Source organism: Clinocottus analis, unplaced genomic scaffold (genome assembly GCF_023055335.1).
Source record: "Clinocottus analis isolate CAN_PGR_092001 unplaced genomic scaffold, fCliAna1.0.p SCAF_12, whole genome shotgun sequence".
Classification (NCBI taxonomy): domain Eukaryota; kingdom Metazoa; phylum Chordata; class Actinopteri; order Perciformes; family Cottidae; genus Clinocottus; species Clinocottus analis.
This window is the reverse complement of record NW_027175843.1, coordinates 19,797,330-19,821,644: the sequence shown is the minus strand read 5'-3', so window position 1 is coordinate 19,821,644 and position 24,315 is coordinate 19,797,330. Positions and strand designations below refer to the sequence as shown.

The 24,315-nt window shown below is 45.2% G+C and overlaps 1 protein-coding gene across 4 annotated transcripts in view; it reads left to right on the top strand.

Annotated features, from left to right (window-relative positions):
- kalrna (kalirin RhoGEF kinase a) overlaps positions 1–24,315 on the top strand; it is a 105,399-nt gene that overhangs the window by 69,398 nt on the left and 11,686 nt on the right. For 2 of the 4 annotated variants that reach the window (XM_068572093.1, XM_068572092.1), the window contains exons 39-56: positions 1,280–1,358; positions 2,089–2,256; positions 12,973–13,179; positions 13,536–13,615; positions 15,178–15,327; positions 15,613–15,708; positions 16,058–16,176; positions 16,930–16,996; positions 17,271–17,374; positions 17,465–17,534; positions 17,624–17,710; positions 17,847–17,939; positions 18,241–18,291; positions 18,458–18,535; positions 18,637–18,822; positions 18,924–19,095; positions 19,817–20,031; positions 21,309–21,592. In XM_068572093.1, the coding sequence (XP_068428194.1) occupies positions 1,280–1,358; positions 2,089–2,256; positions 12,973–13,179; positions 13,536–13,615; positions 15,178–15,327; positions 15,613–15,708; positions 16,058–16,176; positions 16,930–16,996; positions 17,271–17,374; positions 17,465–17,534; positions 17,624–17,710; positions 17,847–17,939; positions 18,241–18,291; positions 18,458–18,535; positions 18,637–18,822; positions 18,924–19,095; positions 19,817–20,031; positions 21,309–21,592 (2,306 nt within the window). The remainder of the gene's footprint in view (positions 1–1,279; positions 1,359–2,088; positions 2,257–12,972; positions 13,180–13,535; positions 13,616–15,177; positions 15,328–15,612; positions 15,709–16,057; positions 16,177–16,929; positions 16,997–17,270; positions 17,375–17,464; positions 17,535–17,623; positions 17,711–17,846; positions 17,940–18,240; positions 18,292–18,457; positions 18,536–18,636; positions 18,823–18,923; positions 19,096–19,816; positions 20,032–21,308; positions 21,593–24,315) is intronic. The other 2 variants (XM_068572095.1, XM_068572094.1) reach the window with 1 other exon arrangement.

Genomic DNA, 24,315 nt, shown 5'->3' with positions numbered 1-24,315 from the left:
ACACACACACACACACACACACTTTCCAGGACAGTGAGAGTGGAGCAGACGAGGTCGATGGAGTTCATCTTCTACTCTGAGCGTCTCGTCGGGTGTGTTTTATCAGCGGGGCCCTCGAGGGCCTCGCTGAGGAGGACCCGCCTCCCTGGACCGACGTCTGAGGATCCTCAGACAGTTTCCATTCACACAAAACAATGTTGTGCAAATCATAAAAAAAATGGATGAAACCGTCATAAATATCTGTTTTTAACAGGAGAGAAGGTCGAGCACCTCGAGAGTACAACGCCTTCTGTACAGCTGTGTGTGTGTGTGTGTGTGTGTGTGTGTGTGTGTGTGCGTGTGTGTGTGTGTGTGCGTGTCTGTGTGTGTCTTTATATAACAGGTTTCTGAAGCCGTTGCGACCCTTGGAACACTTTATGACCAACACTGCGGCGATGAATATTCACTTATATTTCACTTCCTGTCGATCGTTAACCAGGAAATCTGTCAGTGATTTTTTATTTTATTTTATTTTTTTGTTAATTCTCAAATCATATGGAGCGAGGATGAAGACGAGCGGGCAAGGATGAAGACGTCCTCGTGGGTCTGAGTCTGAGTCAAAGTCTGGTCCAGACTCAACATTTTAAGGACAGTTGCCGCGCCGCCGTCCATCGGCGTCGCGGCCTCCGACAGCGGAGACGGATCCCAAAAAGATTAGAGCTAAAGGTCGGGAAGTGGCATTTGACGTTGCCTGGAGACGCTTGTAGGAAGACACACACACACACACACACACACACACACACACACACACACACACACACACACACACACACACACACACTAGTCCTTCTGTTCGCGACTCTCTGTGTGTGTCCGCGTTCTGCTCGGCTCCTCCTCCGTCTGCAGGGTTCCGTGTTTGTTGTAGAACCAGAGCGAGGTCGCGTCCCCGAGCCGCCGGTTCTTCCGGTTCTTCCGGTTCTTCCGGCCTGCGGAGGGACTCGAATATCTGTTCATTTTTTCCATCTTTTTTGTTGTGCAAATACGGATTAAAGAAGATGCACGAGGCTCCCGTGTGGCTGGAGAGCGTCAGACGTGAGTCCCGTTAGCTCCACAACATGCTAACGGGGTTTTAAAGCAGCGGCAACGTTTGGGTTTTCACAAAGTCTAATCAAACACCTCTCTCTCTCTCTCTGTCTCTCTCTCTCTCTCTCTCTCTCTCTCTCTCTCTCTCTCTCTCTCTCTCTCTCTCTCTCTCTCTCTCTCTCTCTCTCTCTCTCTCTCTCTCTCTCTCTCTCTGCAGCTCTCTGGTGGATGTGAGTTGACCGTCGTCCTCCAGGACTTCACGGCAGGATGCAGCACTGAGATGTCCGTCAGCACCGGTGAGAAAAACGCACAAAACAGTCTCGTTCGCTCGTCTTTTCACGGTTTAATCCAGTGGCTCTCAAAATTTTAACCCTCTAATGAGGCGCGGGGGGAGAGATGGGATTAAAAAAGGATTTAAAAAAAAAAATATATATATTTTTTTAAGAATTCTTAAAAATATTTTTTTTTTTAAGAATTCTTAAAAAAAAATTCAATTATTATTATTATTTTTTAAGAATCCTTTATTATTCCCACATCCTTAGTAATTGAGAAGCTTTGTGCTGCTGTAAAAGCACTGAGCCTTCACTGTCTTGCTCAAGGACACTTCAACATGCAAACTATGGAGAGCAGGGGTTGAACCAGCAACCTTGCGGTCATCTTTTTGCCAAATATTATTTCTTGTTTGCACGGATAGAATTTTATTTGCATTGTTTTAACAAAGTGACTGCACATGTTATCAGTTTTTGGCTGATGGAGCAAATCTGGTTTACTTGTGATTTTAATTTTGTCTGCTGTATTATTACAAAAAACATAGATGGAGGAGTCTGAAAAGGTTGGACCATTTCTTTTGTTGAACGTGTTTCTTCCTCTGAAGTGGGGCGTAACAGAAAAAGTTTAAGAACCACTGGTTTAACACAACAATTGAACATTTCAAGTATTACTGATATCAAGAAAGGACGTTTTGACTTGAAAACGTTGAAAATGAAGCGCGTCCTTGAACCGGCTGCGTGCGCTGTTCCCCTCCAGGCCAGACGGTGGAGCTGTTGGAGCGGCCGAGCGAGCAGCCCGGTTGGTGCCTGGTCCGAACCACCGAGCGCAGCCCGCCGCAGGAGGGCCTGGTGCCCAGCGCCTCGCTCTGCGTGTCCCACTCGCGCTCCAGCGTGGAGATGGACTGCTTCTTCGGCTCGGGGAAAGGTAGGAAGAGATGTGAAAGCCCCCCGAGCGCGACGCAATGAAACCAACCAAACGGGAGCACACAGAGTTCTCTTTCTGTTCCCGGCTCGGGGGTCAGCGTGTTCTTCACGGTGCGATGTGGACGGATGCGGTTCAGTCGACGTCGTCACTGAAGGAACGCGCACAACGTGGTGTTTGTCTGCCGTTTCTTTGGCACAGTTGTGAGTCTCTGTGAGACTCTGTGAGTCCGCCCTCCTCTTCCTCTCAAGTGAAAATAATGGCTTCAGGGTTTTTGTTCTCTTTGGACAGTGTTGATTCTCTTGTCATCTGATCTGCATCGCCCTCTATTGGTGAGACGTGAACATTACAAGACGATGAAACGTGTTCTTCACTTCAGACACGTTGAACCTCTGGGAGTTCGTTCACGGCAGAAAAAACATCTTGACTCGTGGTGGAATACAACAAGACCCCTTTTATAAGAACTTATTTTGCAAAAATGACTAAAATAATGACTCAAAATAGTGTCTAAATTTCTAATTTCTCAAGAAAGTCACTTAGTATCTCGAAATAATGAGTTAGTGTCTTAAAATATTGTCTCAGTATCATAAAATAATATTTAAGTGTCTCAAAATAATGTTTTACTATCTCAAAATAATGTTTTACCAACTCAAAATAATGTTTTATTATCTCAAAATGATGTCTTAATATCTCAAAATAATGATGTAGAAATGCAAAAATACAGATTTGTCTCTTATTACTGAGTATCTCAAAATACTTATTGTAAAATAATGACTAGCTTATCTCAACATACCAAGACTTTGTCATTATTTCTCATAATGAATTATGGGATATTTTTATGTCCTTATATTGGCGTTAATGGGCTTCCGTAGTGCAGAAATACCCAAAAAGAAACGGATGAGATGTTAAACAGATGATCTTGTAAAAGCATCGTCAATAAAGACGGACATAGAGACTCATTCTTCATGTTTACCACAGTCAACACACACACACACACACACACACACACACACACACACACACACACACACACACACACACACACACACACACACAGGTCCACCAGAGGGCGCTGTGCAGCTCCTCCATGACGGACACACAGCAGGTTGTGCCGTTGGCTGTTTTATTATGAGGATCCACAAAGACGAGCTGTTTCACCCCGTTGCATCATGGGAGTTTTGCATCATATTAGAAGGTGGCTGCTGAAAACGATTAGTCATGCACTGACAGCAGCATTCGTCACACGTGTTGTGTTAACTCAGCTAAACGCACACACAGATGTTATTTCCTCCCATCTCATCGTGACTTTGAACACGCCAACCATAAACTGTCTCACACACACACACACCCACACACACACACACACACACCCACACACACACACACACACACGCACACACACACACATTGCTTTCCCAGTATAACTGGCCTTCCTGCAAGCCAGTTTCCAGTTTTGTCTCGCAAGAGGTTGTAATTATCAGGGTGTGTGTCTTCGCTGTAGCCACACACACACACACACACACACACACACACACACACACACAGACAGACATTGCCAGATCAGCTGATTTGCCTGACTCAGTCAGCTATGGTGTGTTTTATGCTCTCGCTGATGAAAAGGATGTGTTGTGTTCCTGTAGAGATGCAAATCAGACAACTGCAGCTGCTACACATGGAAATAAAGTCGCACACACACACACACATGTTCAAGACACACTTGCCAAGAGACAGTTGAAAGTTAGGGTTGAATGCTGAGAGATGAGTTGGGCTGCTACTCCCCATTGAGGAAGAGAACTTGACCAATGAAACAGCAATAAAAATACCTTCAACATCTGAAAGGCGTTTCCTTTTCATGTTGACTTCCTCTCCAGTTCTGATGAAAACAACATGTCAAAAATAAAAGACTTAGGAACAAAAGAATGGCTTGGTCCCATCATTAGATGCATCGTGGGTAATAAATGTGGACTGTTTGATTTGAGCTTTAACTTAAAACCTCAACTAAACTCAATGCAACAACTCAACTAAACTCAATGTAACAACTCAACTAAACTCAATGCAACAACTAAACTAAACTCAATGTAACAACTAAACTAAACTCAATGTAACAACTAAACTAAACTCAATGCAACAACTAAACTAAACTCAGTGTAACAAGTCAACTAAACTCAATGTAACAACTAAACTAAACTCAATGTAACAACTCAACTAAACTCAATGCAACAACTAAACTAAACTCAGTGTAACAAGTCAACTAAACTCAATGTAACAACTAAACTAAACTCAATGTAACAACTAAACTAAACTCAATGTAACAACTAAACTAAACTCAATGTAACAACTAAACTAAACTCAGTGTAACAAGTCAACTAAACTCAATGTAACAACTAAACTAAACTCAATGCAACAAGTCAACTAAACTCAGTGTAACAACTAAACTAAACTCAATGCAACAACTAAACTAAACTCAGTGTAACAAGTCAACTAAACTCAATGTAACAACTAAACTCAATGTAACAACTAAACTAAACTCAATGTAACAACTAAACTAAACTCAATGTACTCATTAAAACCATGAGATATCATCGACACCTCTCAGAACTCTTCCCATGAACGCCGTCGTGTAATTGTAAATTTTGAAAAATTGGCCGCCAGTGGAGTGACTGGAGGCTGATGGGTATTTTTACTAAACTGTTAATTAACCCCTAAAAGAGGCGATTACGTGAACTGGATACAATCTGCAGAGTTGTGTGTGTGTGTGTGTGTGTGTGTGTGTGTCTGGTCTTGTGACTGCTCTGTAAAGTAGGACTCCTTGTCCTTTCTCAAAGGCCGTGAGGATACGGACGATTTTAAGTTTACTCCACTGCAGATCCGTCACGGAGGAGTTTTTTTTTTTCAGTCACTCGAGCAGATCGCCATTGTGCGTGCACACACACACACACACACACACACACACACACACACACACACACACACACACCTACAGTGGTCGATGGATGTGACTAGGAGTTGGACCACGCTCTGGTTTGTCTTGACTAACTAACTCTCGGTGCGGTTGTGACAAACTGCTGCAGGAGCTTGTTTCTTGCTGTGGAGCAGCAGCAATGTGCTTGTGTGTAAAATGGGACACTGCAGGAAGCCCTTATCTAGGCTACGTGTGTGTGTGTGTGTGTGTGTGCGTGTGTGTGTTGTCCTACCGGCTGCTGCAGTGGTCGTCACAATGCCGTGTGAGCAGGTTTAACGCACACGGAGATAAATCTTAAATGTGTATCTCCTTTCTTTTATGCACAAATATGACAATTATAAACTTTAAAATGAGCTTTGATGCAAACTTCAGGTGCGTGTACTCCTCGTGGTGCCGGGCAGCAGAGCTATGAACTCTGGGTCACGGCTTGCAGGACGACTGCAGCAAGATTTACATGCGTGAGCAAATGAGTCACGACATCAGGTTATCTCCAACTGCATGCTGGGAGGCTGGGGGCCCGTGCGGCAGCACGTCAGGTAATGGAGCTTGGTGGCGAAGAGAAGCAGAACCTTGTGACCAGAATCTCTCGCTGTCAGCAGGATGGAAGTCCAGTTATCGGCCTTGTTTCTGCTCCGTTTGGGTCTCCGCCGAGGCCAGAAGCCTCTGGTTCTGAGCAGTGGTCACCAGCTGGCGGCCATCTTTGCCCGCCGCCTCGGCCGCGTGGTGCCGGGCGGGAAGTTTCTTTGCCTCTCTGAGAGTTGAAAGCAGCGGAGAGTGAGAGGGGTTTAAGACACACACACACACACACACACACACACGCACACACACGCACACACACACACACACACACACACCACAGTAATTAACACTGACTTCTGTTCCAGACAAATAAAGTGTAATCTTTAGGGAGGGAGAGAAACTGTGTGTGTGTGTGTGTGCGGATGTGTGTGTGTGTGTGTGTGGGCTCCTCCCCCATCTCCTCCTACCTCATTCTCTCGCTCTCCTCTCCGTGGTGGATGTCAGCAGTGTGGACTTGACGCTCTTGGTGTTCACACACCTTCTCAGTCAGTCAGGTTAACAAGCTGATCGGACAGCTAGAACGAGAGAGAGAAGGTGTGTGTGTCTGTGTGTGTGTGTGTGTGTGTGTGTGTGTGTGAGAGAGAGAGAGCGAGAGAAGGATGTGTGTGTGAGAGAGGATGAAGCGAGGCCAGCATTGCTGTGGATGGATCCTCACCCGCTGCTGCTGCTGCTGCACCGGCACAGGTGGGACGACATGGAGGGACACACACATGAGCTGTGTGTGTGTGTGTGTGTGTGTGTGTGTGTGTGTGTGTGTGTACACACTACCTGTTTGTGCTTGTGTTGCATACATTTCATGTTTGGAAGTTTGTATCATTTGTATCGTACACACGTGTTTGTGTTTGTGTGCGCTGAGGAATGAAGCAGAAAACAGGTTTGTCGACATTCTGCACACATGTCGTGTGTGTGTGTGCGTGTGTGTCTGTGTGTGTCATTTTACTAAATGAAAGAGGGGTTGACAAACCTAGAAATAGAGATTCATAGAGATTTACATTCCTGTTACGTGTTCTGGTTTCGCTGGAAACTGATTTGAATGGAGAATTAATGTTGAAACAGGAAGTTGTGTCTCTCACACACACACACACACACACACACACACACACGGAGAAGAGGACAGTTTCTCTTTTTGTCTCGATTAAGAATCGGATGTTGGATTGTGCAATCGGTTTCCCTGCAATTCAGTCACAGGGTGTGTGTGTCTGTGGGTGTGTGTGTCTGTGTGTGCACGTGTGTAGCAGGTTATGACATCAAAGGGTTTACAGTGACTCTGCAGGAGTTGTCGTTGTTATTTAGTGGATCTGTGTGGACAAGCAGTGGACTCTGAGCCTGCAGCCCAGAGGGGCCTGTGGTTCTACTGGTTCCAGTGGTTCTACTGGTTCCAGTGGTTTCACTGGTTCCAGTGAAGAGAGGATCCAGTTGGATCTAAATGTAGGTGAAGACAATGTGTCAGTACAACAGAGAAGCTGTTTGTTGTAGTGTTTAGTTGTGTGCTTTCTTTGACAAACATCAAGTGTGTAATTCATGAAACGATTCCATCCACATTCTCGAAATAGCTGAAGGATTCCCTGAATAACCTCGAGCCGGTTTATAAACACATTCTATAAAAGTGACGTCATCGTTTCAGCTCACCTGGTTGAACGAGCTCGACGCGTCACGACACCAACGTCTGGACGCGACGGGTTAAAAGATGAGTCAGCAGTTTTTATTTAGCTACTTTAACCTCTTGTTTCTTTTATTCAGCTACTTTAATCTCTTGTTTCTTTTATTCAGCTACTTTAATCTCTTGTTTCTTTTATTTAGCTACTTTAATCTCTCGTTTCCCCTCCAGAAGTCTCTACGTCCTCTTGAGGTGTTTCACTTCCGGTTGTTTCTCATAGAGAGTTTTATTTCTGGTCACGATGTGTCGTTTTCGAGACGCCTCTGACTGAATGCTGATATTTGATGAGTCGGCAGTGACACTGGTTTGCTTCATCAGTTCCTGAAATCCAGAGAGAGAGAGAGAGAGAGAAAGAGAGAGAGAGGTATGAGAGGAATGAGAGGAATGAGAGGAATGAGAGGAGTGTCATCCTTCCAGATTACTGTCACTTCCTGTCATTTGCACCTAAAATGTGTGTGTGTGTGTGTGTGTGTGTGTGTGTGTGTGTGTGTGTGTGTGTGTGTGTGTGTGTGTGTGTGTGTGTGTGTGTGTGTGTGTGTTTTCCAGGAACATGCAACTACAGTTTCAGTACTTTTTAGAAACTCTATTTCCAAAAAAATATACTTTTATTCTCACATTTGTTTCATTCTTCTGATTTGTTCCGTGGCTTTTTCTATTTGGATGCCGTCCAGGAAACTTTGTGTGGGTGTGTGTGTGTGTGTGTGTGTGTGGGTGTGTGTGTGTGTGTCTGTCAAGCTCAAAAGGTCTGAGTTTCAATACTCCCTTGTTAATAGAACGATTCATAGGCAAAATGTGTGTGTGGCGTAATTACTGGATGAAACTGTGTGTGTGTGTGTGAGTGTGTTAGTGTGTGTGTGTGTGTGTGTGTGTCAGTGAGAGCAAGACAAAAACCCTGTTCTGTTGCATTCATACCACTGGTTTAGTATCTGCAGACTGGAGGTCAGGTCTGTCTGTGTGTGTGTCCTTGTGTGCGTGTCTGTGTGTGTGATTAGAGATAGTGAGTGATGGGGATTGTAACAGTAGACCGTCTGTCTTCCTGTTGGCGGCTGAACAAAAGCTTCCTTGTCTGGTCTCACCTGACTCGGCTGCTCGCTGTGCAGCAGCTTCCACAAACTCCTCTTCTCATTTCCACGAGGCCGAAAAAAGAGCTGCGCGGCTTTGAGTTGTAGACGACTCGCCACTTGCAAATAAACGTTTCTTTTCCCGCTTTCCTGCCGCCGTTAGTCCCGCCTCCTTATCTGGGATTGTTAGTACACCTGTGGAATATATTCTGGAGATTTAAACGCGTTATTACCGATGATTAAATATAGAGGATTGTGTTTTGAGGCCGTTCAGTACAAACCGCGTATTCTTAGTCTCAACACTAAATTTGTGTGTCTGTATTTTGTGTCGTACGTGTGTCGGGATATCTCGGGAACCCCGACGGGGCGTTTCTTCAAATTTGGTACGAACATCCACTTAAACCCGAGGACGAACCGGTCGAAATTTCAGGGTCGGAGGTCACCGTGACCTCACGTTACGTCCCGTCGTCGTGAACGCAACATCTCAGGAAAAACCCACGCGTTCAGATTTGGCGCAAATTTCGCTGCTAGGACGAAAATGATGAAGCGTGAAGGATTTGCCGCCCAAAGGTCACCGTGACACAACTCTGAAGCGTCTCAGTGATGACATCTTTCAACACACGTGCATGATGAACTCCAGCTGGTTTGTAAGGGGGAGGCATGAAACGCTCTTGTTGAAGGCTCCTTTTACAACATGTTCTGAATCCAGGAAGTGATTCAGGAAGTTCCCTCGCCTCAAGATTTCCAAATTTTTGTTCGTCATGAAACACAAATTTAAAGGAGAGTATTTGACTTTGGAGGCGTCTAAATGAGTCTAAACGTCCTCCTTCAGCCTCGTGGCGGTGACGTGAGGCCAGGCTCCTTTTTTAGCCTCATGTTGGAGTTCTTACTTCTGATTTTACGTTCACGCTTCAAAAAAACATAAAAGCAGTAGATCGACAGATTAGATAGACAGGTAGTTACTTGATTAATCCCTCAAGGGGACATTTTTTCACTACAGCAGCATTTGTGCATCCAGGTTACGCAATCACTTTTAAAAACAAACAATATATTTAAAAAAATAGAATAAATGTGTTCATGTTTGACTTTTATCTCGCTGAACAAAGCGTTAAATGGAAAAATCCCATCAGCTTTTTCGTGTAAGTAAAGTTTATATATATATATATATATATATATATATATATATATATATATATATATATATATAATTTGAACCTATCACAAAGGTCACAAAGTGCTGTACAGAAGTAAAGAAACAACCCAAAGTGACCATAACAGGTGAAGAAAGCACAATGAAATAAAAAAAAAAATTAAAATTAATAGATAAAAACAGATTAAAAAGCAGACCATGGTGCATTCATTCTAATGGAAGAGAAATGCGTCATCTTCGTGCGTCATCTTCCTCTTCTTCACCTCCCCCCCGTCAGTCTGTAATGAGTTTCTGTCTTCAACGAGGTCGCTCCACGTCACGCCTCCTGCTTGACGACAGGTGGACATGTTTCCCTCTCTCTTGAAACCACAGGGCTGTAGTTCACTGACCGGCCCTTCAGGGAGCAGCCACCGGGACGTCGAGGGGGGGGGGGGGGTCGCCGATCGTTGTCTCGCTCGCCAGCGTTCACCTCGGCCGCATCACGTACCTGAAAGCAGGCACATTCTTTCACGATGCGGCTCGTCTTCACCGCCCAGCTGTTTGCAACACAATAATAATATAATATAAGTAATATTTCGCCATAGCCGTGAAATACATGTACGCATGGCGGCGTTGTGTCAACACTCGGGCTGAAAGAGAGTTCAAGTGACAACTTAAGAGCACAAAGGGATTCTTGTCTATTCCAAAGTTAAAGACCAACTAAGGTCTGTGTGTGTGTGTGTGTGTGTGTGTGTGTGTGTGTGTGTGTGTGTGTGTGTGTGTGTGTGTGTGTGCGTGTGTGTGTGTGTGTGTTTGCACGGAATGTTATGTATTTGCACTTCCTTTGGTGCCTGCAGGAGTACTAAGGTCAGCACGTCTATTTTTGGATTTGTACCAGTTTTATCAGTTGTTCTCTTGCACTGTAGGTAAAACACATCTTAACTGAGACTATATATATATATATATATATATATATATATATATATATATATATATATATATATATATATATATATATATATATATATAATTGTAAAAGTTGGGTTACAAGCCCTGGGGCTGGTCCCGTTACCTTCTGTTGAGCTAGCGGGGAGCTAGCAGCAGCACTGGCTGCCTACAACATGGAGCTAGCGGAACTTCCCACTGTACAAAAGTGAAGCCTAAACATCGCGCCTACGGAAGCTGCCATCTTGAGATCTTGACCTCATTCGGAGCCAGCGTTTGCGTGGCTCCTGATGGGGGTGGAGCTTGGGTATCGAGGTCCCGCCCCCCACCACCACCAGAGCCAATCACCGGCCTCGGCTTGTTGCCGTCCAAAGTCACGCAGCTGCCTCGTTAGCCGGACAGTAGCTGTTTGGTTGTAAAGACTCAACGACGAGCCCAAAATCTCTCTGAAACTCTGATACAACTGTCAAATGTTCTATTACTTAAAGTTTGGACATTTATGGAAAGTTACAGTGACATGTTCTGTCCATTCACAACCGGCACAACCCTTTTTTTGACGTGGAGGGGGGCGGGGCTTGCGACCCGTCCTGCAGCCAGCCTGGTGGAGCCGTTGAAGCGGAGCCGCCATGTTTTGAGGCGCGTTCACGGTGGTTTCGTGGTCGCGTCGGGCAGCACGCCGCCCCCCTCCAGCGCTCTGGGCATCATGAGTTGGTCTCATGAGAGCAACAGAAGCAGCTTCAGTCGCGCCGGGTGACCTTGGATGCCTTTTGAACCGTGGCTTTATCTCAGCCGCACAGATAACGAGAAAAACAACAAGGACCAGTAACTCATGACTCACTTTCTTCATGAAATAAATTAAGAATATTGTGCAGTTTATATGTAAAATAAGGTTGAGGCGCATTTCTGCAGATTGGTGACCTGCTGTGACTCGTGATGCCAACAGGAAGTGAAAGTGATCTCACAGGAAACTATCACATGGTTGTTTTTTAGTTTTTTTTCTCCGTCTACAGCTCAACAACAGACATTTGTGTAGAAGAAGGAAACGAGCAGATAAAAAGCTGGAGGGAGGGCATGAAAAGGGAGATAAAGGGAGGTAAACAAAAAGGGGGAGGGGCTCTACTACATGGGGAGTCCAGCAGGAACCCCTCGGGATACGATGACCTTTGACCTTTCATTTCCTGCTAGCGGGGAGCTCACAACGGCCTTCAAAGAGACGTGTTGTTACTCCACACACACTCTGAAGGAGCAGAACAAATAACATAAAGTCTTTATGTAGAAATCTGCAAACGCAAAAAGACAAAAGTAGTAAAATAAACAGCTGGATGTGTATTTTGGGATGTTTTTTTTTCCACACCAGTCAGCAGGAAGACAATAGTGTTCCAGTGCATGAAGAAAACATGTTTTTCTTTGTGGTGTCTGTGACATTAACAGCAAGGAATCCGTCTCCAGCGTCGTCAGCGTGTCACACGAGAGCAGCTGCCCGACACGTTTAGTTGTTTTCAGTAAAGAGAAACTCATCTGCATCTCACAGTTTCCCTCAAAAACACGACCTCGTGGTGAACAAACGCACAGGAGCCTCACCGGGGACCGAGCAGAGCGACGCAACGGATCTCTGAAGCGGATTTATGAAAATGTATTTCATGAAAATGTCTCTTAACGCACAAAAGGAAAGTTTAAACACTGTAAATTTAACGGTTCCTCGTTGCTTTCGCCGCTAGATTGTATGGAAATGAAATATTCCCAAAATTCAGTTTTGACTCACTTTCAGTCGATTTCTTAAATTCAAACCTTTTTAAGGCACTTTTATATCATACATACTCATGTTTTACATTAAAAATTGCAGAACAATCTCAGCTCTTTATGTAATGAGACACCGTTGTCATAAAGCACAAGTGTGAAGAGAAAACATGACTAAAGCTGAAAAATGGAATCTCGATTTTTAAAAATTCTTCATATCTCTCATGAAAACATAACTTTACTCAGGTGGTATAAATGTTTTGGTGATGGAAGTTGGCTTACTAAAGGTTTTAGTTTCACAAAAGCAAAGAAATATATGAATAAAATTGTAGATACACGTAAATAAATGTCTAAAACTAACGGAGAGTAGCTAAAGATCAACGTACCTTTTTTTTTTCCCAAATAAAGGCTTCGACCAATCACGTTGGGCGAAATGCTTCATTACACCTTTTTTGAATTCGTCTCTTTCACAATAAAAGCCTCAGACGAAGAGGTTTTGCTTATCCAAAAATCACATTTTTGGTATTTCCCCCTGTGTGTGAAGGCCTTTATCCAACCTCCCACCCTCCCTTCACCCCACACAAACACAAGCAAACAAAACCTCTTTCTTTCGATTGGCTCCCACTACAGTGTTTTCTTTCCCTTCCAGAGAACTACCCGGTGAGCGGCTCCGACGGGAAGACGGAGTCGGTGACGAACCTGCAGCCGCAGCCGTCGCTCGGCTCGCTGCAGTCCAGCTCTCCGGGGCCGAAGCGCTCCGGCAACACGCTGAGGAAGTGGCTGACCAGCCCCGTGCGGCGCCTCAGCCACGGCAGCTCCGTCAAGAAGCTGCCCAACAACAAGCAGAAGAAGACGGGTGAGTCTCCAAGTGACAAAAACACAACTTTGTGTGATATATATATATATATATATATATATATATATATATATATATATATTATATATTATATATTATATATTATATATATATATATATATTATATATTATATATATATATATATATATTATATATATATATATATATATATATTATATATATATATATATTATATATATATATATATATATATATATATATATATATATTATATATATATATATATATATATTATATATATATATATATAGCACAAAGTATATATATAAGTCCCTTCATTCAGTCCCATATTTTTTTTTTTCTCCTTGTTTTTGACGACCCGTTTGATTGACAGGTCCAGGAAGAGAGGAGAGCAGGAAGAGCATCGACCTGGGACAGCCTGACCCGAACCTGCAGGATGACATCATCGATGAGGTAAGCGCGTGGGTTCAGGTCTTCGGCTGGATTACGTCTCAGGAAAGGGTTTCAGTGGCGTCGCTCCGCTTCAGCCGCTGACGAGGAACATCCCGAGAATAACCGGACCGGTGAAGGATTTGTGATAACTGAACGAAGGAACCAGAATAACTCGTCTCTCCTGCGGGCGACGGGAGGCAGGGCCCGAGAGCCAGTCCAGCGTTGGGTGTGAATGAGTTGGTATAAATCTGGAGTCCGCTGAGCCGCTGAAGGGATTGCTGGTGAGGATGAGGACGTTGCCAGTTGCCCGTTGCCCGTTGTCGTCACCTGCGCCTCGTTTCCTGTTTTTCTTCTGACATGTCAAACTGATTTTTGAGTTTCGCTGTTTTCTGCTCGGCTGATTCAGGAGCTACACGAGCCTGCAGCGCGCCTCCTTGGTGTGTGTAAGTGTGTGTGACTCTGTGTGTGTGTGTGTGTGTGTGTGTGTGACTGTGTGTGTGTGTGTAGGGGCCCGGTTACAGTGTTCAAGATTAGTTGTTAAAGTCCCGTTTCTTAGTTTGGAGGTCTGTTTAGTGTCGTTTGTATGATTGATCCCCCTGAAAATGAGATTTATTATGTTTTAGTTGTTGAACTCTTTGTTTCTTTTTCAGAAAGCCGTTAACATCTCGTGTGGTCTAATTAAATGGATCATGAGTAGAATTAAACACGCCCTACTTCCTGTTTAACTGGTCGTTCACAGCGAGTTGGGGCGCTTCATGTCGACCACAAAGAGACGTGTTTCCTTGTGTGTTTTATGGTTTGCTATCTGCTCCTGAACACAAAGCCTCTGTAGTATAAATGTCATCTGTCGGCTCTTCCTGACCAGGAGCCACGTGGAGATTTATTGATATTATCTGTGTTTATGTAACGGACAGTAAACTGCTAAAGTTTGCTTTCTTTTTTTCCTCTCACAAACAAATGACTTGCAGATGACCTTCTGGACTCATGTCAATATGAATGCTGTTGCCAAAGCAACTTTTTGTTGGGGTTTATTTGCATGTTCTTTATGACTTTATTAAATTAAATTCATGAAACCCTCTTAAAAAAAAAGCCTTAAACGCTCAAAAAGAAACACGGCAGTTTGAAAAAAAATCTCTTTGGCCGACAAAAGTGACGTGAAACCGAGTTTAATGATCATAAATGAAAAAGTTGCGTTAAAGTCGGGGCCGAAGAGGGGAATGGAAGAAAGAGTGCACCAAAAAAAAGTGTGTTCAAGCGATCAATTCATACTCAAAGATGGTTTTCATTGCAGGAAAGTGAGACGGTACGAGTTCAACAGGAAGGTTCTGCCACTTAAAGGGACAGTACGGATGTTTTGAATTGGAGGTTTAGGAGCTTCTTCTTCTTCTTCTTCTTCTTCTTCTTCTTCCTCTTAACGTTATTGTAGCGTATCCCACTGACAGATGTTCATGGACTTAAGTTTCTAAAATAAGCAGCTTGCCTGAGTTTTTGTTGAAAACGCGGGTTTTGTCCAATAACAGCGTGTCTGCTGACGTCGTGTGAAGGCCGTTTCAACCTCTTGATCCTGTCATTTCTCCCTGCAGCCGTTCCACAGTAAAGGCGGTAGCTCCCTCTCCAAGACGCCGGTCTCTGGGCTGCAGAGCGGCGGGGAGGAGGAGCCGGACGAGGAGGTCCACACCCCTCTGCCTCCACCCATGGAGATCATCAAAGACTCCCCGGCCCAGGACGACAAGGTGAGGGGCGGGGCTAATGACCCGATAATGTCTGCTTTAAACGCCTCCGTCCGTCCGCTGGCGTCCTGCAGCTTTCTGCTCTGACTCGCCGACTGAGGAGCTTCAGTTTTGATTAGTCAGCTGTTCATTGGGAGTGAATCCTGCAGTGAGTCCATCTGCTTCTCTGTCTCTTCCTGTCGTTTTTTTATCCTCTAACTCGTCTTTCTTTCGTCGCTCCTTCGCTCCTTCGCCTCCAATCTTTCTAACACGGCAGTTTTGCTTCTGCTCCTCCTCTTCCTCTCTCAGTCTTCATCCTTGCTAACGTCTCTGCAGTCGTCCTCTGAGGTGCCCAGCGCCGCAGAGCTGGTGAGCGCCATAGAAAAACTGGTTAAAACCAAGATGGTGAGTGTGTATGATTGTGTGCATGTATCGGTCATACACACGTGCAGTTTTTACAAATAGCTTTTCTTTACAATGAGTTCCTTAAGGCTGCTGCTGCCCTCTGCTGTCATGCTCTAATCTCATTATTCTGATGTTGGCTATGAAATAATCTCATTATTCTGATGTTGGCTATGTTAGTTATTGCCTATTGAGCGTCTTAAAGCTCGAGGGTGTTGAATGTTGTTCCTAGTGTAGACAAATCAATAATCCTGGTCCACATAAGCGAGTCAGACTTGCAGGGGGATTATTTCTGTGCTGTTCTGACTCTAATCATTGAATCCTCCTGTAAACCCCGACCTCATCCCTTCAGCCCCTGGAACCAGGAGCGTACCCGGGCTTCTCGCCGCTCTCTCCGCCGGAGCAGATCACGCCCGTCCAGCCAAGAAACCCCGAACTGGAGCAGAGGGCCAAAGCAATGAGGGGTCGGATGTGAGTACCGCGTAGAGAACCGTCGCTGCTGCTGCTGCTGACAGCCACAACTGGTCCTTTATATCTGTATATTTCTGGAACAAATGGGTTTTCCAAGGTTTCCATAAAGGACTCTTTCTGGAAGGAGCAATTCTTTAAGGATTGTTGTGGTTTTGTGAAGTCGTTGCAGACCCAACAAAAAAAAAATAATCTTTTGAACCGAGCTTGTTGTGTGTTTTGCGCTGCACCACATCGGCCACAACCCTTTAGGATCGTTATGAGGAAACAGGGTTGGGTTCTAGATGAATCATCTTGAATATTAAAAGGGTTCCACTTAGATCGGTTTTAGATAAAACTGTTTGAATATAAAAATGGTTCTTGGTAGATCTTCCAAGGTGCGTTCTAGATGAAACCCAAGGAATAAAGTTAGAGTTCGTGGTAGATCTTTCAGCGTGGGTTCTAGATCAAATCCTTGGACTATTGAAGGGTAAAGTCGAAATATTGGATCACAGATGGTCAATCCTTCCAAAAAGGGGTTCTTTGTGGCTTGGAAAACACGTTTGTTCGAACCCTCTGAAAGGGTTGCAGATGAAACCTTTAGAAACCAGAAAGGCTTCTCCATTGGGGACCAGCCAAAGAACCCTACGTGGCTCCAGTTGGCATCATTATTTCCCAGAGGGCATCACACCTTGTGAAGCTACAGCCATGGAGGAACAAGTCCTCGTCGACAGCGACAACATTCCCTCAGCTGACTTCGCTGTTGGTTCTGCTCAGGTTCGTCCTCAACGAGCTGATCCAGACGGAGAAGGACTACGTCAAAGACCTGGGCATCGTGGTGGAGGTGAGACGCGCGTCCGTGATTACCTGGTGCCGGGTCCAGTTCGACCCTTTCCGACGCAGACCGACCAATCACAGCGTAGCAGTCGTCCAACTGTGATCCGGAGCTTCAGCTTCTATCTTTTTTTTTCATTATTGCCGAATCGGTTTGACTTCCCGGTTCAAAGGGTCGTCCGCATGCAATTCTGGTTTTTAAAAAAAGGCCAACAAAAGCACTGTGTTGAGTAATCCCAGCTCGATAACGTTTCCCTCGATGCCGACCCTCTTTGACTCTGCAGAACTTCATGAAAAAGGTGGAGGAGAAGGGCGTGCCCGACGACATGAAGGGAAAGGACAAAATCGTCTTTGGGAACATCCACCAGATCTACGACTGGCACCGAGAGTAAGTCTCAGCGTCGGCGTCCCGATGGACCTTTTTAAAGATGGGGTCGGTTTGGACCTCTTGTAACGTCCCTCTTCTGCCCCCCGTCAGCTTCTTCGTCGGCGAGCTGGAGAAATGTCTGGACGACCACGAGCACCTCCCCGAGCTCTTCATCAAACACGTGAGTGGAGCGCTGGCCGGCGACGAGGAGGAAGACTTTTGCTCTCCTCAAATGTGTTTGACCTGGACGATCCGCTGTCTGTGTTGCAGGAGAGGAGACTACACATGTATGTGGTCTACTGTCAGAATAAGCCCAAGTCGGAGTTCATCGTGGCCGAATATGACACCTACTTTGACGTGAGTGATGTTTTGACTGTGATATTAAGATCTTTTACTGCATTAAAGTTAAGTCAGCCGGTTGCGTTTGATATTTTTCGGACCAAATGTATGAAGAGAAACACAAATGTGTGAAAAATAAGTGTTTGTCCTGCAGGAAATCCAGCAGGACACCCAGTCCAGGTTGACCATCAGCGACTTCCTCATCAAACCCATCCAGAGAATCACCAAATACCAGCTGCTGCTGAAGGTAACATGCAAGATTCAAGAGATTCAAGATGTTTTTACAGTTAATTTACGGTTATTCTATACAATGAAAGGCTTATTTTGCTTGGTCCTACTATGTATCATGTGAAATATGATAAAACATGATAATAATAGTATTGCTATTGTATCTTTACACACTATGCATTGCTAAAACATTGCTACAATGTCCAAGTATGGACATGACAGGAAGTCACAGTAACACGCACGCAGTTTCAGTATAATGTTAAAAAAGTACACAATTCTTGTCAATGTGCAATACTTCACACGGTCACGTGTCTCCTCAGGACTTCCTGAAGTACAGCTTGAAGGCCGGCATCGACTGCCAACAAATAGAGGTAAAATTCAGTGCTCCTGAATCCAGTTCAGACGCATTTTATTTTCCTCTGTTACGGAAACTAACTCTCTCTCTCTCTCTCTCTCTCTCTCTCTCTCTCTCTCTCTCTCTCTCTCTCTCTCTCTCTCTCTCTCTCTCTCTCTTCCCCCCCCCCCCCCCCCCTGCAGAAAGCAGTGGGTCTGATGTCTCAGGTCCCGAAGCTGTGCAACGACATGATGAACTTGGGTCGGCTGCAGGGATACGAGGTTCGTCCACTCCCCCGTTTTGATAACCTGTCTTGGCCCCTCCCCCACCCGCCCGGCGAGCGTGGGGGAGGGGCCAAGGCTGAATTGCGTTCTCCCCGCAGGGTAAGCTGACGTGTCAGGGCAAGCTGCTGCAGCAGGAGACCTTCTTCGTGACGGAGCAGGACACCGGCGTGCTGTCGCGCTCCAAAGAGCGCCGGGTCTTCCTCTTCGAGCAGATCGTCATCTTCAGCGAGCTGCTCCGGAAAGGCTCGTCCACGCCCGGGTACCAGTTCAAGAAGAGCATCAAGGTAACGCCGAGGACCGGGTCGTTTCCTCCAGAAGATCCAGTAAATGTGTGTCTGTGCCTCAGCGCGCTCACCTCCTCGCCTCCTCGCCTCCTCCCCTCTAGGTGTCCTACCTCGGTCTGGAGGAGAGCGCGGACAGCGACCCCTGTAAGTTCGTCATGTCGTGTCGCGGCTCGTCGGAGCGCTTCACCCTGCAGGCCGCCAACGTGGACATCAAGCAGGTCTGGGTCCGACGCATCCAGGACGTCCTGGACGCTCAGAGCAACTTCCTGTATGGTGAGAGAGCCTGCACACACACACACACACACACACACACACACACACACACACACACACATGCAAGTACATACACACACAAGTACATACACACAAGTACACACGCACACACACAAATGAGTACACACAGACATGAAAACACACAAGCACAAAAACACACTTGCACACAAAAACACGCAAACACACACACACTCAAGATATAAACATACTCACAAGAAAACACACACGCGGACACACACACACATGAACAAAAACCCACAGCATGAAAATACACACACAAAAATGCACACGATAACACGCAAAAACACGCACACACACGATATAAATATACACACACGAAATAAACACACTCACACAAAAACACCCCAAAACACACACACGAAAACACACAATTTTTTTTTATTTGGTCGTAACTTCCACAAGTATCTGACTTTTTTGCATCTTGAGGTTTCCTGATTGCACTTGAATGAATGAATGAATGAATGAATGAATGAATGAATGAAAAGTACTTGAAAGCACAAACAAATAAAGGTTTAAGTCTCTAAAAGACGTCCCTGCCAGTGCATTTAAATCAACAGTAAACAACACAACGTTGTGGGACTTTAACACAACAATCAGGACCTAAACCTCAAGTTGAGGTCCAGAGAAGGAAAACCAAAGAAAACCTCAGGAGGCTCGGCCTGAATCGAGGAACATCAGCGCTCCGTCTGTGTGTTCGCAGCTCTTCAGTCTCCCATCGAGTACCAGAAGGAGAAGGGCGGAGCCGGCAGCAGCGCCTCGCTGACCAGAAACCGCTCCGCCTCGGGGAACCGGCCGTCCGCCACGCCTCCGAACCGCCCGTCCTCCGCCATCGGGTTCGAGGGAAAGGAGGAGCGAGGGAGGACCCAGATGAGGGTGTCCACCTCCAACGGCGGGTCCACCTGTTTCAAGTCCAGCGTGAGTTCCTTTCACTGGGTGATGTGTTGGGATTTCTGGGTAATTAAGAGAAAGTCTTGAGGTCCTCGCGCTCTAGTTTTCGGGCAGCAGACAGCTGGTGGAGCGGAGCACGAGGCGCTTCCTCTGCCTTCATTCTGTCTGCTCCCTCAAAGCACAAGGTTAAAATCTGGGCTACTGCAGGTGTAGCAGCGTTGTGTGGGTTTAAATATATACACACACACACACACACACACACACACACACACCACGCTGTTCTCTTTCTGGCCCACTTTGTCTGAAAACACGTTCATCCTTACTGACCACCAGAGGCTGTTTTTCACTCTGGATACATCCCATCCAGTGTGAAACACTGGCTCTGGCGGTAATCCAGGATTCATAGAACCGTAGTTACCTTTGTAACTTTCAGAAGACTGGCTCTGGCGGTAATCCAGGATTCATAGAACCGTAGTTACCTTTGTAACTTTCAGAAGACTGGCTCTGGCGGTCATCCAGGATTCATAGAACCGTAGTTATCTTCGTAACTATTAAAACACTGGCTCTGGTGGTCAGTGAGGATTCATAGAACTGTAGTTACCTTTGTAACTTTCAAAACACTTTTTTTAAACCATTGTTTTGAAGCCTCTGGTTTTGCGGTTACGCCGCCGCCATCTTGTTTTTTTTGCAACCAGTGAACGTAAGTGACCGAACTTAGATTCTGTCAATCTGAAGATCGCCCCGCCCCTTAAGCATCCCCTTGTGGTCTGTTTGACTCCAAATGGACCATCTTTTACTGAATGAACATCGTGGTGTATTGAAGAAACTAGAGAGAAACTCATTTGTTTACTGAGGGAATGAATATTTTTTTCATAGACTTCCAGAGATTCAGACTTTTCTTTGTTGCCCCCTGGTGGTCAGTGGAGATAAATGCAAGTTTAAGACACTTCCTCATTGGTCTGTGGTCTATTTGAGTGAAGAAGTAGATGGATTTAATGAACCGGGACCAAGTCAGCAGTAGAGGTCATCAACTAGTTAGACTTCAAATCGTAGGATTACTTTTTTTTAAAAGCACGCCGATGATGTGATTGTCGTTTTGCTCGTTCCTCGTCCTCGGCTCTGACCTCCCACTGCTCCTCCCTAGGTTAGGATCAGCTGTAATGGCATCATCCGACCCACATAGACTCATCTTTTTACCCTTTGTTCTCATCCTCTCTCTCTCCTTGCCGTCATTTCTTTCCTCCGGCCTCCTCCTCCTTCTCCGCCTTCCTCTTTGTGTTCCCCTTCGTCTTCCTCGCCTTCAGGCGTTCGACGGCGGCTGCAACGGCGTCTCCTCCACCATGTTGGTCTCGGAGGACTACTCGGCGCTCAAGGAGAACGAGATCTGCGTCAGCCAGGGAGAGACGGTCCAGGTCCTGGCCACCAACCAGCAGAACATGTACCTGGTCTACCGGCCGGCCAACAGCCAGTCGCCGGCCGCCGAGGGCTGGGTGCCGGGTCGCATCCTGGGCCCGCTCGGCAAGCCCATGAAAGACTCTTCGTCCACTTCCTCCTTCTCGGCGGCGGTGGCCGATGCCAACAACATCAAGTAAGTCCCGCCCCCTCCCCCGCCTCCCCCATCCACCCAGCACTTCTTTACCTGCAGACAGACGCACTTCTGGTTGGGCTTCAAACCAAGCACTCGGACTGGATGAGAGATTTGAGCTGACAAACTCATGTCTCCCCTTTTTTTTTTATCAGCTCCCATTCCCCAACTCCTAACTCCTCCCTCCCGCATTATACTCCCTCTCCTCCCCCTCCTCATCCTCTCTTTAAGAGGAAACTCTTGGATCTCACAGGAGAGGGTTTTTTTGTGTTTGTGTGACTGCTGGGAGGTAAAAGAGTACAGAACTGGTCTCTTACTGTCCGTCAAGCTGCTGCAGGGACGGTTTTATTCCTCAGAGATCTTCTACTGGCGAAAAATGGATTTCAGGCTCGCAAACAGAACTTACAAACACACACACAAACACACACTCTGAGGATAGACTGGATAGGACATCTTGTAGCTTGTAGCTGACTCTGGATATCAGAGAAAAACCATTGACACTCATGTGGAGCTAAAACCGGACTCTTATTTCAGTTCCTAACACCCTGCTTTTTTATTTTTCTTTCTTTTTTTGTGTATATATTTTTTCTTCTTCTTTTTACAGTTTTTGAAAAGAAAAACAAAAAAACTCACCTGGGGCATTCAGGTGGACTCCGCCCCGTTCTCCGCAGTGGAGAAGATTTATTTTGTTGTCTGTGGCAATCTATATACACCAGTTTGTGTTTATTCCTGTTGTTGTTGTTGTTTTCTGCCTTGTTAATTATTATTTTATTTTTCACACAAAGTGGGATTTTTGTTCATTAAGTCGGCAGTTCACTGTACAAAGTTCATTTTGGGTTTTTTTTTCACGACCGAAGCTCTCGAACATTCCTGTTTCAAAAAAAGAAAAAGAAAGAAAAAAAAATCCCTTTTGCACTATTTAAGATAAGAAAAAATATGAATGAAGTTCAGGCTGTTGCAATATGTTGCGTTTAATGGCAACGGTCAGCGTTGTACTGTTGGTAGTCTAATACTAATGATTTTAAATGTATTTTAAATATGTAAAATAAACCTTTTGGACTTGAGCATGAGTTAGCAAAGCGACGTGAAGGTGAAGTTGTTTTGTTCTGCGGTAGGCTGAAGATGATTGTAGTTTTTAATATTTGTAAATAAACTACAACAGCAAACGCTAAACTGAGCGGTCTGCCTGCTTCTGTGTGCTCTGTCTTTCCATCAGATGGAGCTTCTCTGTTTAAAGGGCCAGCGCGTCGCCTTTTTTGGGAAGCCCACTGGCCAAAATGGAATATCATTTTCATAAGTTCAAGTTTTCACTTGTGTATAATCACTTGAAACAAAGCATCGCTGGGTTTTCGTTAGCATAGCATGAGGTCTTCATGTAAAAATGGGAAGTGGGTCCTCTTCACGGAAGAGTCCGCCATCTTTGTGCCGCCATCTTGTGCCAAACGGACATACTAAACACTGGCTTTGGAGAGAGCCTTTTAGCATTTTTATGTTACCCGAGGGCCATCATGGTTCTCCGAAAATCCGGCAACGTGAGCTGCAGAGTGCAATGACACCACGCCGCTAGCCACCGCTAGCCACGGATAGCCACCACTAGCCAGCGCTAGCAACTACTAGCCACAGCTAGCCACCACTCGCCACCTGTAGCTGTCGCTAGCTACAACCAGCAACTACTAGCCACAGCTAGCCATTACTAGCCACCTCTAGCCAGCACTAGCTGCCACCACTAGCAACTACTAGCCACAGCTAGCCATTACTAGCCACCTCTAGCCAGCACTAGCTGCCACCACTAGCAACTACTAGCCACAGCTAGCCACAAAAGAGAGAGGTTTAGGAGTGAGGTGGAAAAAGGACACAAACATAAATATCAACAATTGTAAAGGTTCTATTTTGTTAAAGATAATTTTATCTCTATCAAATATCCTCTTCAAGAAATTAGACTGAAAGTGAATAGATGAAATATTATTTAAGACATTTTTCATGAAGAAGCGTAACGGCACTGAACACTATTATTTTCTGCACCTTTTCCCTGTATGTTTATTTTTTTGTATTTGTTGTTATTGCAGTGATTTTTTTGTTACCTTTTTGTTTTGTTTCAGTTTTTACTAACATCGACGGTTTGACACTCCACACAAGGTCCAAACTTTAAGTACAAAATGGGGGAAATGCAAAATAAAGAAGGCTGCATTTTGCTTTAATGTCAGTTTTGCAAAACACAGGAAGATCATGGTGTTGTTTATTTATCACCAGTCTACAGGACACACAAGTGTGTTGGACTGCAGGTGTGACGTTGTTGTCTCTGGTTGTGTGTTAGACGAAGGTACAGTATGTCGCTCTCTCTCCTCCAGCATCACTTTACCTCCGTCAATAAAGACTGACCGCGTCGCTCTGTCCTTCCTCTGCTGTCTCTTTATGGACCAGAAGAGTCTGGCTGCAGCTGCAGGCCACAGCGAACCCGTCAGGACCCTCTGCTACAACACACACACACACACACACACACACACACACACACACACACACACACACACACACACACACACATTTAATCTGTACAGACACACCGGCAAACAAGATAGAAACAACAGGACTAATAAAAGCCAAAAGGTGACGAGAACATTGAACCATTCATCCAAAAAAAAGTATTCTCTATTTATGAAAATGCTTCCAATATGTATCATTATAATGTGACTTCCTTTTCCATTTCATAATTATATGAATATATATAT